Raw genomic sequence first — 14239 nt, 5'->3', positions numbered from 1 at the left:
TTCTTCCTTCCAGTCACTTAAATTCTGAGTAGTTAATGAGATAAAGAAAAAAAATACTACTCTTTTACTTAATTATATTCAAGATTCCTTACTTGATTACACTTATATTCAAAGCAATTTTGCTCATTTTATGAAAAGTGAATTTTAAATTCCATGCACTATTTAGCTAAACTCATCTCTACATAACATTATTATTAATCCCTAGTATGAAAGTGTTTCTCCTTAATAAAGATTGTTAACTGTTCCACTTAGTTTTTTTTTAATTTAATGTATTTTAGTATCATTAGTTTCAGCAACAATTTCACTTAATTACATTTTTAAAAGCTATCACTGTCCAAGGGTACAAGTATGTAATTTGCCTGTTTGGAAAAAAATGCAATATTTACTACCATGAATCTTTTATGGAAAAAGATTGTCATAAAAGCCTCTTGGAAGCCATTCCTGTTGACATGGTTCCCAAACACAAACACAGCTTCAACCCCTATTTTTCTTTAATTTTAGTGACTATGTTACATCATTAACAAATTCAGGAAAACTAAAAAACAAAATCCCCAAATAAAAAATGTAATTCAGGAAATGAAGACCTCCATGTATGTACCATACTGGTTTATTTTCTTCAGGCATTGCTTATTTACAAACTGAGCACTGTAATTTTTTAAAGAAAAGAATTAACATTTAGCAATACATTAATTTCTGAAGTCTGATCAATGTTAAGGATCTAATATTATTACAGCCAGGTATTTTAAATGCTTTTTTCTTTAGAAAAATCAATAGTTTGCATAGAATTTGCTCCAGGTAGAGCTGAGATCAAAACATACTGGAAATTTCTTCCCTTGGTTTGGATTGGTATCTTTATTTTCTCTCCAAACTTGTATTCACATTTACTATTTCTGCTTTCAGAGATTTAGATACGTTCCTAATGTGTGACATTCATTCCTTTCCTTTTCTTCTTTCCATGTTAGGCACTTGTAGGATAGGAGAGATATGGCATAAAAATAAAAGTATTTATAGACTACAATATGACAATAAAATAGTACGCAATTCGTAGATTAGCTAAACATGATTCAAATTTCTACTTTAGATATTTTCCATTGTTCATTGGGAAACTGAATTTTTCTGGCAGTTCTTTACGAAATGTCTCCTATCTTGTTGAAATATACCCTATCTTAGGCTGTAGAACAGTAGAGCTCTTTCTAACTATACTTTGGTTAAGCCTATACTCTTTATCTTGTCTTCTCTTAGGTTAAATGATTAAAATTAGTATTGTGAAATATTAAGTCTGCAATTCTCACTACCAGTACCCTGAAGCCAGTCTTTGATTGTGTGACTCTCCCTGCAATACCCATAAATATCTTTAGGTCTCTGTAACAAAAAGTTTGGATAAGAGACAACTTTCGAGGATCTCAGATGATGTTCAATTCATCACTTATTCCTGTTCTACTGAATTTCATCCTAATATAAGTGTGTCTGATTTAGTCAATTTTGTATTGAATGTCATATATATCTGCAGTTCATTATGATTTCCTCTCTCTTCATTCTCATTTTGTAAAAATAAAAATCTTCCAGGTTCCTCTTCCATTGCTTTCATTTTTGACAGTATGCACTTTTACATATTGCTCTTTCTTCCTCCTGTGCTAATTACTTTTAATTTTTGAGCCAATATTTGTAATGAGGAAGTTTCATTGCAATGTTTCCATACAGGTACACAATGTAGCGTGAACAAATTCAGCCTTTCCTCCATATTGCTTTTCCTCCTATTTTTCCTCCTCCCTTCTTCAACTAGCATTTGGTGAGTTTCACTAGGCTGACACACACATATAAAATATATGTCATGTATGTTCATGTGTATAATGAAAATTATATATGTGTGTGTTATCATCTTTACCACCCATTATTCCCTCCTTTTCCCCTCTCACTGATCCCTTCCTAGACAATCCCTTTTATTCTATGACCCCTGGATTATACACTCACACACACACATACATATATAATAATACCATCTGTTTTTCAGCCCTAGATTCCTCATAAAATAGATAGTCTCTGAGATGATATCATGTATTTTTGAGATTTTAAGATACGTCATATACCACTTGTTCCTTCCCCTCCCTGATTTATGTGTATAATATCTACCCTGAATAGTAGCCATAGGAATTAAACAACTGTGGAATATCTTCCTGATTCCAAGCTTATCATTTAAGTTGTACATTCCTGTTTCCCCTATCCCAAATAATGACTCGTTCATTTGCAGTCTCTTCAATTCCATACAATGTAATCAGCCTATGAACAATCAATGTGTCACCAAGGTCTAAAATTTCACCTAATTTTTTTTATTGTGAAAATACTCTACAGAGGGGTTACAATTACATGGGCAAGATAATGAGTACATTTCTTATCAAGCATTGTAGCCTCCTCCTTTTTTTTCCTTTCCCATCCCTTCCCATCATCCCCCTGTCCCCCACCCCAAGCCTCCTCCCCCCACCACCAAGGTTGTAAAGTTCGTTTTTTGATATAACGACTTGTACATCTCATTGTCACCTAATACTTTTAAAAATATGCTACTATTACTTTTAATTATTACATTGGGTGTCTACTTTCCAGACAAATGCAACCACTTACCTAATTTTTCTAGCTATTATATGTCTTCTATAATTTTTTGAGCAATGTACTAAAAATGTAAATTTATCCAGGACATTCTCTGATGAAAAACTTTGCTCATGTGTGTTATCCAGTGGAAAGCAATGTATATGTTATGTATATGTAACACATGAACTTCCAATTTGATTGCTTAGAAGATGATCCTAAGTAAGGCCCTTAAATATCGCTTTCACCTCAGTTCATTACCTTGCCCTTTATATCTCACTGCCATTGAACTGGTGGAAATCCATCTGGTCTTTTTAGGAAGTTGAGCTCTCTAATTAGACTTGACTTTTCTTTCATCAGATCCTTTCCCATCTTGGGCCTTCTGATTTACTTTGTCCAGATGTTCTCAAGGATTCACTCTTGATGGATCAGAAGTTCATTATTTGTACCTTGCAATTGTCCTGCCAAACCTAACAATCTGAAGTAAGAAGGTATTAGTTCTGAGATAGCCGATCATTTTAGTTCCTGTTACCAGTACCTGGCACATAGAAATTGCATGTGTTAACCTTAATTTACTCAGAGTCCACTATTAGAAATCAGTCAGTTATTTTAATATGAAGGTATATACCAAGAAGCTGTATAGTTTTAATATTCCTTACTCACCATGTTTATGGGATCCACTGGTCCAATGCTGTTGACATAAACATCAGTTTCTATGACTGTGGGCCTCACTGCAAAATACCAACAAAAAGAACAGACAATATTATTGCAGCTGTTTATAAAATTAATTTAAGTAAATGCTAACTCCTAACCTTTCACTATCTCAACTGTAAAACAACTCATAATAAAATGCAAAAGCATAGTACATATAAATAATGATGATTTAGTTTTGCCTATCAATCATATAGCTACTCATAAATCAATCATATGTTTAGCTTTTTATTTAAAAAAATCAATGGTACAACCTAAAAATAGTAAAATGTCCAAACTTTCCACCTACAGTAAGTAATCTAATTTTAAAAATATGCTAAATAATCTATTATGAATTTGTTATAGGACTTTGGATAATAATAATAATAATAATAGTGATGATGAATAAGAGTATCTCATTCTACTTCATATTTATCAGCTCTAAGCTGGTAAATGTTTAACTTCTTTCTTCTTCTTGGAGAAAAAAAAATAAGCCTTGATCTGTAACTTTTTCAAATGTTCAAGCTGTAGGTATTCCTGAAATGGCAGATTTAAAGACAACATGTAAACATCACAGAATATCAAAGTTTGAAAAATACATAATAAATATGTATTGTGAACCAGCACAATCCAGTCAAAAACACTCACTAAAATTACAGTATAGTGAACAGAATAAAAAGGCACAATATTTATTATGAAAATAAAATATTTTCATGTTTAGGCTCCTGTGAGGAGCCTAATAAATATATGTACATACCCCCTTCCTGTCTTTATTATGATATTATTTAAGATAATCAAGAATTGGTTCACATCTAAGACATTACTTAATTCATGTAGAGTATATTGTATCCCTGTGGGTCTTATTTATTGCATCTTAAGATATTATTGCTGTAAATATGCAGATATGATTTATAACTATGACATAATTAATCTGATTTATTTATCTCACCTGATTTAACTTTAAAGATTGTCACCTGCCTATGGTTTGTGGCCCCTGCCTATAATCCTAGCTATTCACAAGACTGAGACCTAGAAGACTCATCCTGGACAGAAAAGTTCAAGGTTCTCCTCCAAATCAATCAGCATAAAGCTAGGGTGGTAACTTGTGGAGTGGCAGCCAAGCAAGAAAGTTAAGCAAGTACAAGGTTTTGAGTTCAAAACCCAGTACTGGCAAAGATAAAGATAAAGGGAAAAGCATGAAGTTACCTGTGGAATTGAAGTTTCTTGCTCTTGCAGCATAGTTTCAATCATGTTTGCTCACTTTCCCTTTTTAAACTTTCGTCTGCTTTCCCATGATTGACTTGAGTGCAGACCCTCATCCTCCAAGCTAGCCAGTCTAGGCATCTGTGCAGCCCTATTCTCTCCAAATTCGCTTTTTTTAAAAAAGGAATCTTGCAGAGATTCCAAACTATCAAATTTTGGAGCATTATCTTAGCAATATCTTAGATATCTTGTAGAACAGTGCATAGAGGAAGCTCCAAAACAATATTGAAAAATTTTTTTTGAAATAAAAAAGTGAAACACAGGAAGACATTTCTAATTAACAGAGTGGGGTTTATTTTCTTCTTTTGTTGTTGTTTTTCTCAGACAAAAAATAAATATTGTATGTTGTATTTATTTTTGTTGGTGGTGGTGGTGGTAGTCATGGGGCTTGAACTCAGGGTGTAGATGCTGTCCCTGAACTCTTTTGTTCAAAGCTAGTACTCTACCACTTTGAGCCACAGCTCCACTTCCTATTTTCTGGTTGTTCATTGGAGATAAGAATCTTAAAGCCTAGTTGGCTTTGAACGATGTACCTTAGATCTCAGTCTCCTCAGTATCTGGCATTGCAGGAGTGAACCACTAGCACCCGGCTTATATTTATTTTTTTGAGAAGAAAAAATAATCTTGTTAGATATAGTTTCAATATAGAAAAGTATAAACTTTCAGACTGACATAATAAGCAAAAAAAGCAATTCAGCCTGCTAACCTCAATTAAACATCTTAAATAAAAGTACAGCCCATGATTGATAAAAAGATTTTGTGATTGACATTAGGTAATTATTTCTGAGATGAGTTACTTAAATATTTGTAATTTATTTCTGACTAAACAAAAGGCAATAATTATATAATTAAGCTAATTACAGCTAGATTTACAGAATAATTTTTATGAATGCCAATTAACAACAAAACAATAAGCTGTTTATTTCCATTTGTAAGTATATTTATTATAAGTTACAAGCAATTAAAATTAGTTTAAGCTACAACCCAATCTTAAATAATTTGATTTTTTGAGTAACATATCAACAAGTACTGAGCTCCTGATTTTATTGTGCACTGTATAGGCTGAACAGTGGAAAATATAAGATTCTTAAGAATTCTTATATTTACAGGATCTATTTGTCATTTTTAAAATGTAGCACGTTTTAGATATGATGATCTACCCTAGTCTTTGCTCTCAACATTTCTTATTTGATACAAGATGAATCTATGCATGCATGTTAGAAAAATATTGAATGTGGCATTAGTGCCTAAGCTACATGGAATAAAAATCAATAACCTTAACAGGATATAAAGACTGTTGAGCTAATCAATAATATAAAGATATGAAATTTAAGAGTTCAATATATCTCTAAACTGTGAACGTTTATTAGTTGTTTTATATAACTTTGGGCTGATATTTGATCTGATACTTTAATCTGAAGGCCCAAATGAAAAATAAAATATTTCAGATTAATGTTGATACTACAAGTGGTAACTATAGGCTTTGAATATATAATGTGAAGGAAAAAAACAGAAATCTATATAACTTCTCCTTTATAATGATTCATTGTCACTTTGATTTTACTATGAATAATACTTGAAATTAAAATTATTTAAAATTAAGACTTCTTGGAAGCTAAGAAAATACTATTTCTCAGTGCTATGTTTTTCTCAGACCAAATGCACAGAGAGGTAGAATTTGATAATGCTCAGAAAGGAAAACTAAATTTCAGTTGAAAATCAGAAAAAAAGATAGCTAAAGAAATGGTCACTCCAAGTTCATTAAATGATGTCTTTAATGCTGGCAACAGAATATGTTTAATCCATCAGCCACATGGAAATCTAAATCCTTTCTTTACAGTTGTCTTACAATGAATGGGAAATTCACATCCTGCCACAACTAATAATATTTTTCACACAGAGAAAGCAGGTAGAAATGACTTGGGATTGTTTAGGTCGGCCTCTTTCTGTGATGTGAGTTTAAATACTCTGCTTTACACACCGCACCAGAATAGAAGTAGATTAATTCCCAATGGGATGAAAACTGAGCAGGAGAAAAACACTTTATCTCTAAACATAGAAGGAGAATTGAATGTATAATTGATAAAATTTAAAGAAAAAATTAGAAAGAAGCCAGTTACAGGATTATCTCTAATTAGTTCATTACAATTAGGAATAATCAGGGGAAACAAATAGTAAGAAGATAAATCCAATAAGATGTAAGGGAACAAATTGTGCAAAGCCAAGACAGGCAAAGGGATTAACATTCCAATAATTGGAATCCATCAAGAAAGTCAATATACTGTTCAAAAAGAAATGTACTCATTATCTGACTCATGTAAATGTAAACTCTCTGTATATCACCTTTACAATATAAATAAATAAATAAATGAAATTTTAGAAAAGAATGTCAATATGGTAGAATTCAATAAATATCCAACCCTGTAGTACAAAATAAATTCATGGGTAACTATGATAACAAATCTTCATATAGTTGACAGAAAGTTGAAATTTCATTACATAAAGAATTATCAGGTATTTGGGAAAATGTTATTCAACCTGAACAATTCTGAAACATATTCTAGCAAAATTATTCCATTGAAAAATAAAAAAAAATTCACAATGGCCTCCAGAAATAAAAATGAGATAAATGACAAGAGCTAACAAATGTCTCAAAACTAATGCACACAGGAAATGACCAATGAAATAGACTATTAAAAGAAACACCAGTGAAATAAAGCCTGACATACAGGTTTTGTTTATAGCTAATCTGTGCTAATCAAAAAGAGGGATCAAAGACAAGCCTAATTTTCAACATTAAACTACTTCAAAATTTTACTGTCTTCAAATTTTCTCCTGAAATAAGAAATGACTAAGGAAACATAAACAAAATAGAATAATGGGGCCAAATATGATGTTACATGCCTTTAGTTATCACAGCTACTTGGTAGGTGGAGACAAGAGATTATGAGAGCAAGTCAGCCTCCAAAAAGTTAGAGAAACCCTATCTCAAAATGAAAGAAAAAGTTAAAGGAGTTGGGATATTGCTGAAGCAGAATAGTATAAGCTTCAGGCTTTGGTTACATTTCCCAGAACTGGAAAAGAAATAGTTAACACTGAAAAATTATAATATTTGTTGATGAAGATTAAAGAATAAAATATCATGAGTAAAGTTTAAAACTAAGTGACAAATATATGTTGTGTTAGAGCATTAAATATGCAAGACAATTGGTTAATGTAATTAGAGGTCACAATTAATTGCATCTGAATTTGCTTTAAAATTATTTGTATATGCTGTTAGAGTATATTTTGAAAAGTCAGAGAACTATTTTTTTTTTTGGTCAGTCATGGGGCTTGAACTCTGGACCTGGGCACTGTCTCTCAGATCTTCAGCTAGTGATCTACTACTTGAGCCACAGTGCCACTTCCATAAAGTCTGAATCTAATTTTTCATCTTTTCCAAATTCCTGTTCTATTGACATCAGCATTAGGTATAGTAAAGTCATTTTTTTTGCCATTATTACTGGTGATGTTAACTTTATCATGTGTTCTGACATTTATTTATTTCTTTTTTTGTTCCCTCTAGTCTATTTTTCTTGTATATGCCACCACAATACACCAGAAGCAAAGGTTTAATATTTTATTGAGGTGAAAACATGTGCAGTAATGTCATATAAGATCTGACTTACCTCATAAATATGGTTTGTTTTTCCTTTTCAGGCCCTTACATGTTTGTTTTAATATATCAACTTACTGCCAACACATTTATCCTCACAGTAATAAGCTGATATTTGTATGAGGATTGTGTTAAATTTGTAAATCAACTTTATGAGAATTGACATCTTCTTAACTTTGACTTTTCTAATACAACAAAGGGGGTGGGTATCTTCTTCATATTTATTTGATCCTATCCCAATGCATGTAAAAGATTTATTCAGATACTTATTCTATTTCTTAAGCATAATATTTAACATTAAAATTTCATGAGGTACATACTGTTTTCTTATGCTTGGTAAGAAATGTATGCATTATCCTGCCCATGTAATTGTAACCCTTCTGTACAGTATGTTCACAAATAAAATAAAATAAAATATTTAAAAAATTAACTATAGTTTAGGAGATTATTGATTCATGGCTGCTCATTTTACATCCTGTTACACATTGATTTTGTTTTTTACTTTCAGTTTAAAAATTAGTTCTCTGGCTGGGTGCCAGTGACTCACACCTGTAATCCTAGCTACTCAGCTGGCTGAGATCTGAGGATCGAGGTTCAAAGCCAACCCGGGCAGGAAAGGCTGTGAGACGCTTATCTCCAATAAACCAGCAGAAATTTTTTTTTTAATTTTAAAATTATAGAAAATTGATAAAGCCAAAATGTGAATAAACAATACCAACAAAATTTAAAACATTCATGATTGACTTATAAGTGAAGGAACAGATCACTAGTACAAGAATAAGAAATAGGAAAAAACCCTCAGATCTGAAATATTAAAACTTTACAAAGTATAAAGCTGTTTAACATTATAAACTTGAAATTTAATGGAAAAATTATTTGCCAATTTTAAATAATCACAACAAAGAAAAGAAGAAAGTCTAAATATTTGGATATCTACTTAAAATGTTAAACTATTATCAATCTTTCCCCCTAAAGCATTAAGTCAACATATTTCCAAAAACTTCTCTAAGGATAGAAGAAGAAATATAGCATCCATCTTAGATACACATAGAGATGAACAGGTAGGGAAAAAACTCATTTGCAGATGTTAGGGCATCTATAAACACAGGAAGTTTTTTGTTTTAACATTGAAGCAATGAGTTAAGAATTTATGTTGAACAGGATGACTCAAGATCATTATCGTAATCTAGTCCCAGCCAAAGGGTATGAAATAAAAATGTATAATTGGGGAAAAAAGAAGCAAATATCTATTATTAGAAAAATAATCAGTTCTTCTATATTATAAAAATCCAGGGGAAACTTACAATAATGAAAATGAAAAAGTTTAATATAATACTTCTGAAAATAAGCACATAAAATATTTTATATTATGTTTTATACTTACAGTATATTTTATATTTTATCTTATATTATGTGACTAGAAAGTATTTAAAAAAATTCTTATGTCAAATACTCCAAAATAGATCTAACAGGTTTTCTATAACATCTTTATAGGACACATAATTTTAAAAATTGAGTATATAATTGGAGAAATATATAATGTTCAGAACTCTGGTATGACAATTTCCATATGTTAAAAATATGGATTATAGATTTAATTAATTTTCAATAAAATCTCGTGTTGTTGTTTTATATCATGGGGGAGAATTTAAAATGTAATTATATATAAAGTTTATACATAATTATAATCTATTGAGAGTAAAAATCTTAAATGAAATTTATTATTTCCAGTAGTTTCATCATCATAAGTTATATTAATTAAAACAGTGTGTATTGGCACAAAACTTGAACTCCCACTAGCCTTCATATATTATCATTTTTATTAAGCACTATTCATCCTTTCAGGAAGTTTTATTAAAACTCTAAAGCAGCAAATTTTATAATGTTAGTTTTAAAACTGATTGACATTACAAATGTTCACATTTACCCAATCACTTTGGATTGGGAAATTCTCAAAGACACTCATGATTCCAACTATTTAGCAACACAGTAAACATCAGATAGTCCAAAAATATGAGATAAAATATGCAAATAGTATCGATTCCAGTACTTGTGGCTCATGCGTGTATTCTTAGCTACTCAGAGATCTGAAGTTCATGATGTGGTAAAAGCTAACCTGGGTAAGAAAGAAACTTAGACTTTTATATCCAATTACCCACTAAAAAATTGGCTCAAATGATAGAGCAGTGGTAGCTTTGAGCGGCAGAGCTCAAGAACATACCCAGGTCCTGAGATTGAAGCCCCAGGACCAGCAAAGAAGAAGAAGAGGAGGAGGAGGAGGAGGAGGAGGAGGAGGAGGAGGAGGAGGAGGAGGAGGAGGAGGGGGAGGAGGAGGGGGAGGGGGAGGGGGAGGGGGAGGGGGAGGGGGAGGGGGAGGGGGAGGGGAGGAGGAGGGGGAGGGGGAGCAGGAGAAGAAGAAGAAGAAGAAGAAGAAGAAGAAGAAGGAGAAGGAGAAGGAGAAGGAGAAGGAGAAGGAGAAGGAGAAGGAGAAGGAGAAGGAGAAGGAGAAGGAGAAGGAGACCCCACAAATACCATAAGTGAAGTTACTACTCATGGTCATTAAAATCTCAGAATGTTAACTGAAACGTACCTCCAATGTCTGGTCGAAGTTTGTTGTCATAACCCTGCAGCAGTGAGTTGAGAATTTGGGTGATATCTCCTTCATGGATTTTTGGTGCCAAGACCCATGTTTTATTCACTGTTAAATCTTCATCATCCTCATCGTCTGCCTTATCAACACTAAATAATTGCAAAACAATTGAATCAAATAATAAAAATTTAATCAGACATGAATTATATATATATAGATACAGATAAAATTAGTTTACAATTATTATATGTTATGAAAGAATAAATAACATTGTAAAAAGTTACTTCCAAAGCTGGGCATCAGTGGATCCCAGCTGTAATCCTAGTTACTTAAAGGGATTGAGATTTGAGGATAACAATTTGAAGTCAGCCTGGATAGACAAATTCTCAGTATTCTTATCTCCAACTAACCAGTAAGAAGTTCAAATTGGAGACATGGTCCAAGCCATAGAAAGAAAAAGCTGAGTGAAAACACAAGGCCCTGAGTTCCAGTCCCAGGATCAGCACACACAAAGAAGTTTATCTGATTTTGGGAAAGGAAGGGGAATAACAAAATGGTGAGACAAAGGACAGAGGGTGAACCAGTGCAACAGCGATATTCACAAGACGCCATGTTGGAAATGAACCTTACAAATTGGCGGGGAAGGGAGTCGGGGGTAAGGAAAGTGGGAGAAATCAAGGGAGGGGGTAACAATGTTCGACAAGAAATGTACTCATTACTTATATAACAGTAACACCTCTGTATATCACTCTTACAATAAAAAAAATAAAATTACTTCCAGTAAGTTCAATGTCATTACCATTAATCTTACTACTTGCAAGACTGCCCTGTGATAAGCAGCTTACTTGACCATGCTCCTCACCATGATGTACTGTGCTGCTACTAGCCCAAAGGCCAGGAGGCCCACCAAACGTGACCTGACCGAGACAAAGCTGTAAGGCCAAATAAATCAATCTTTTCTCTTTATGAGGTATATCATCATTCAGAAAGCTACCAACAGAAATATTCACATAGCAAAATAAAGCTAGCTTTAAGCAATTTACTTTCTTAGTTTCTTTTTTTTTTATTTTTCATTGTGAAAATACCATACAGAGGGGTTACAATTACATGGGCAAGATAATGAGTACATTTCTTATCAAGCATTGTAGCCTCCTCCTTTGTTTCCCCTTCCCATCCCTTCCCAGCCTCCCCGCCCCCTCCACCTAATCCTCTCCCACCCCCAGTTTCTTTCTATCCATAGTAATTTCATTAATCATTATTGTTAAGGAAAAATGAGTTGTGCCATTTCCTTCCATGTCTCTCTCTTCCTTCCTTTTAGGGATGGTTCTTCTCAAACTCACTAAATTCTAACTCCTGTGACCTGAGTTTCACCTAGCATTTGAAAAAAAAAATCCTTGACTTGGGCTAATAACACATACCTCAGTTCCCTTACACCATTCTCACAGGATTCTCCTATCTATCTGACCTCAAGTAAACAGACAGCCTGAAAAAAAATACCAATGATAGCACCCTCAAAGGAAGCCATAATTTAGCCAGGAAGAAGTGATTTACAACTTATCCTAGCACCTCAAAGGCTGAGATTTGAGAATCATGGTTTGAAGCCAGTGTGATGAGAAAGTCTATGAAACCCTTATCTCTAATTAACTACCAAAATGCAGGAAGTAGAGCTGTGCCTCAAGTGGTAGAGTGGTAGCTCTGAGGACAGAAGCTCAGGAACAGTGAATTGCCAGACCCTGAGTTCAATCAAGCCCCTCCCCAGGACTGGCACCAACATCACACCCCTAAATTTGGGTAAGTAGAATATGCTTTTCACATTTCGAGGCTAATCATTGGCCCAGAAGCACAAGTTTCTTCCATGTTATTATTATATTCCATTACCTTGCATTGAGAGAAGTTGGTTAATTTGACCAAGGTAACAATAGAGACAATCGAAGAGCTTAGGTTCTGACATCAATACTACACAATGGAAATGTTACTACCTTTTAACTGTGAGCAAAATTATCAATGAGGATGTAGCTTTTGATTCCCTGTTTCAAAGGACGCAGTAACTACCACAAATGTACAAGGGTCAGTTTTGATCTTTCCAGGTGTTCTATTGTAGTAAGATTTTTTTTTTGTATTTAACTTTGGGATGTATATTCTACTGAAGTAATATTATTTTCTTCATTTTTTTCTATCATTTTTCTAAAATAAAGTAGATTGATAAATAACTAATAGGTAGATGGATAAAATAGATAGTTGATAGACTAAGGCATTGAAAATATTGAGGAATATCCATTAGCATGTCACCTCCTCAGAACATTATTTTGCATCGTTAGATTTGCTGAGACTTTATCAACAAGTAAAATTTTAGATCTCAGTCCTGTTTCCTAGAATGACATCTGGTTGCAATACAGACATGTCACTTGAAATAAGATGACAGTCAAATGGAATTGCCAGAAAATTAAAGGCTTTTTTTGGTGGTTGGATTATTTTGTTTTGTTTTGTTTTGTTTTTGTTTTTTTTACTAGCTTCTTGGTAACCTGCAAACCACATGCATATTCCTTCCCCAGGTAACACAGAGCTAAAATGAAAACTGATCTCTATGATATTACAAAGATATGTTATCTTATTTTAGGCAATAACAGAAATGAAATTTCATTACAGTTAATTTCTCTGCATCTTCCCTTTACACTCTCCAAATTATTTCCAGAATATTTGTTAATTACTTTCAATATCATATGGGTAATTTTTGGTGATTAAAAAGTACTTACAATTTTTTTAAGAACTTAGCTGTTATAATTTGTCTTTTCCAAAGAACTGAGAGGTTTTATAAATTTTACATTATTTTAGATGCCTTATTTGGTAGACAGAATTGGTTTTCTTAATAATGCTTTGTTAATGGAAGATTGAGTTTATAAAGAATCACTAAATGTCTAACATACTACAAAAGGTGTGTGATAGGTTTCTTTCCCATACATTGTCACTAAATTCACACAAATTACATGAAATAAACTTTTATGTACCGATTAACAATTGAGAAATCATCAAAAAGTTCCAGTAAATACTAATATTAAATAATACAACTATGATTTAAAACAAGACTGGTCTAATTTGAAGATGTTTTCTCATTTTTTGAAGTTTCTCTGACAGTCTATCTCATCTTTTTTTAAATATATATTTTTATTGTAAAGATACTAGACAGAGGGTTACAGTTAAATGAGCAAGGTAATGAGTCCATTTCCTATGGAGCATTGTTACCCCCACCTTTGTTTTTCCCCTACCATCCCTTCCTTCCTCAGCACCCCACCCCCTCCCCAGCCACAGCCAAACTGTAATTTGTTTACAACATAGTGTCTTGTACATCTCATTGTTACAATGGGTCAACTTGTATCCTTATTTCAGCATTTTGTTATTTACTTTCCCCTCCCCAAATTAGAAAAATGTATATTGAAAAATCTAGGTGGTCAGATTTAGATTTA

General features: G+C 32.8%; 1 protein-coding gene across 1 annotated transcript in view; it reads right to left on the bottom strand.

Moving 5' to 3' along the window:
• The window catches only part of Gabrg1 (gamma-aminobutyric acid type A receptor subunit gamma1), a 69294-nt gene that overhangs the window by 35385 nt on the left and 19670 nt on the right, over positions 1 to 14239 (bottom strand). The window contains exons 2-3 of the mRNA XM_070012238.1: positions 10779 to 10927; positions 3244 to 3311 (exon numbers count right to left, since the gene is read on the bottom strand). Of these exons, the coding sequence (XP_069868339.1) occupies positions 3244 to 3311; positions 10779 to 10927 (217 nt within the window). The remainder of the gene's footprint in view (positions 1 to 3243; positions 3312 to 10778; positions 10928 to 14239) is intronic.

Source organism: Dipodomys merriami, unplaced genomic scaffold (assembly GCF_024711535.1).
Source record: "Dipodomys merriami isolate MVZ:Mamm:240054 unplaced genomic scaffold, mDipMer1.0.p SCAF_9, whole genome shotgun sequence".
NCBI classification, from domain to species: Eukaryota; Metazoa; Chordata; class Mammalia; order Rodentia; family Heteromyidae; genus Dipodomys; species Dipodomys merriami.
This window is presented reverse-complemented; position numbering and strand designations above follow the sequence as displayed.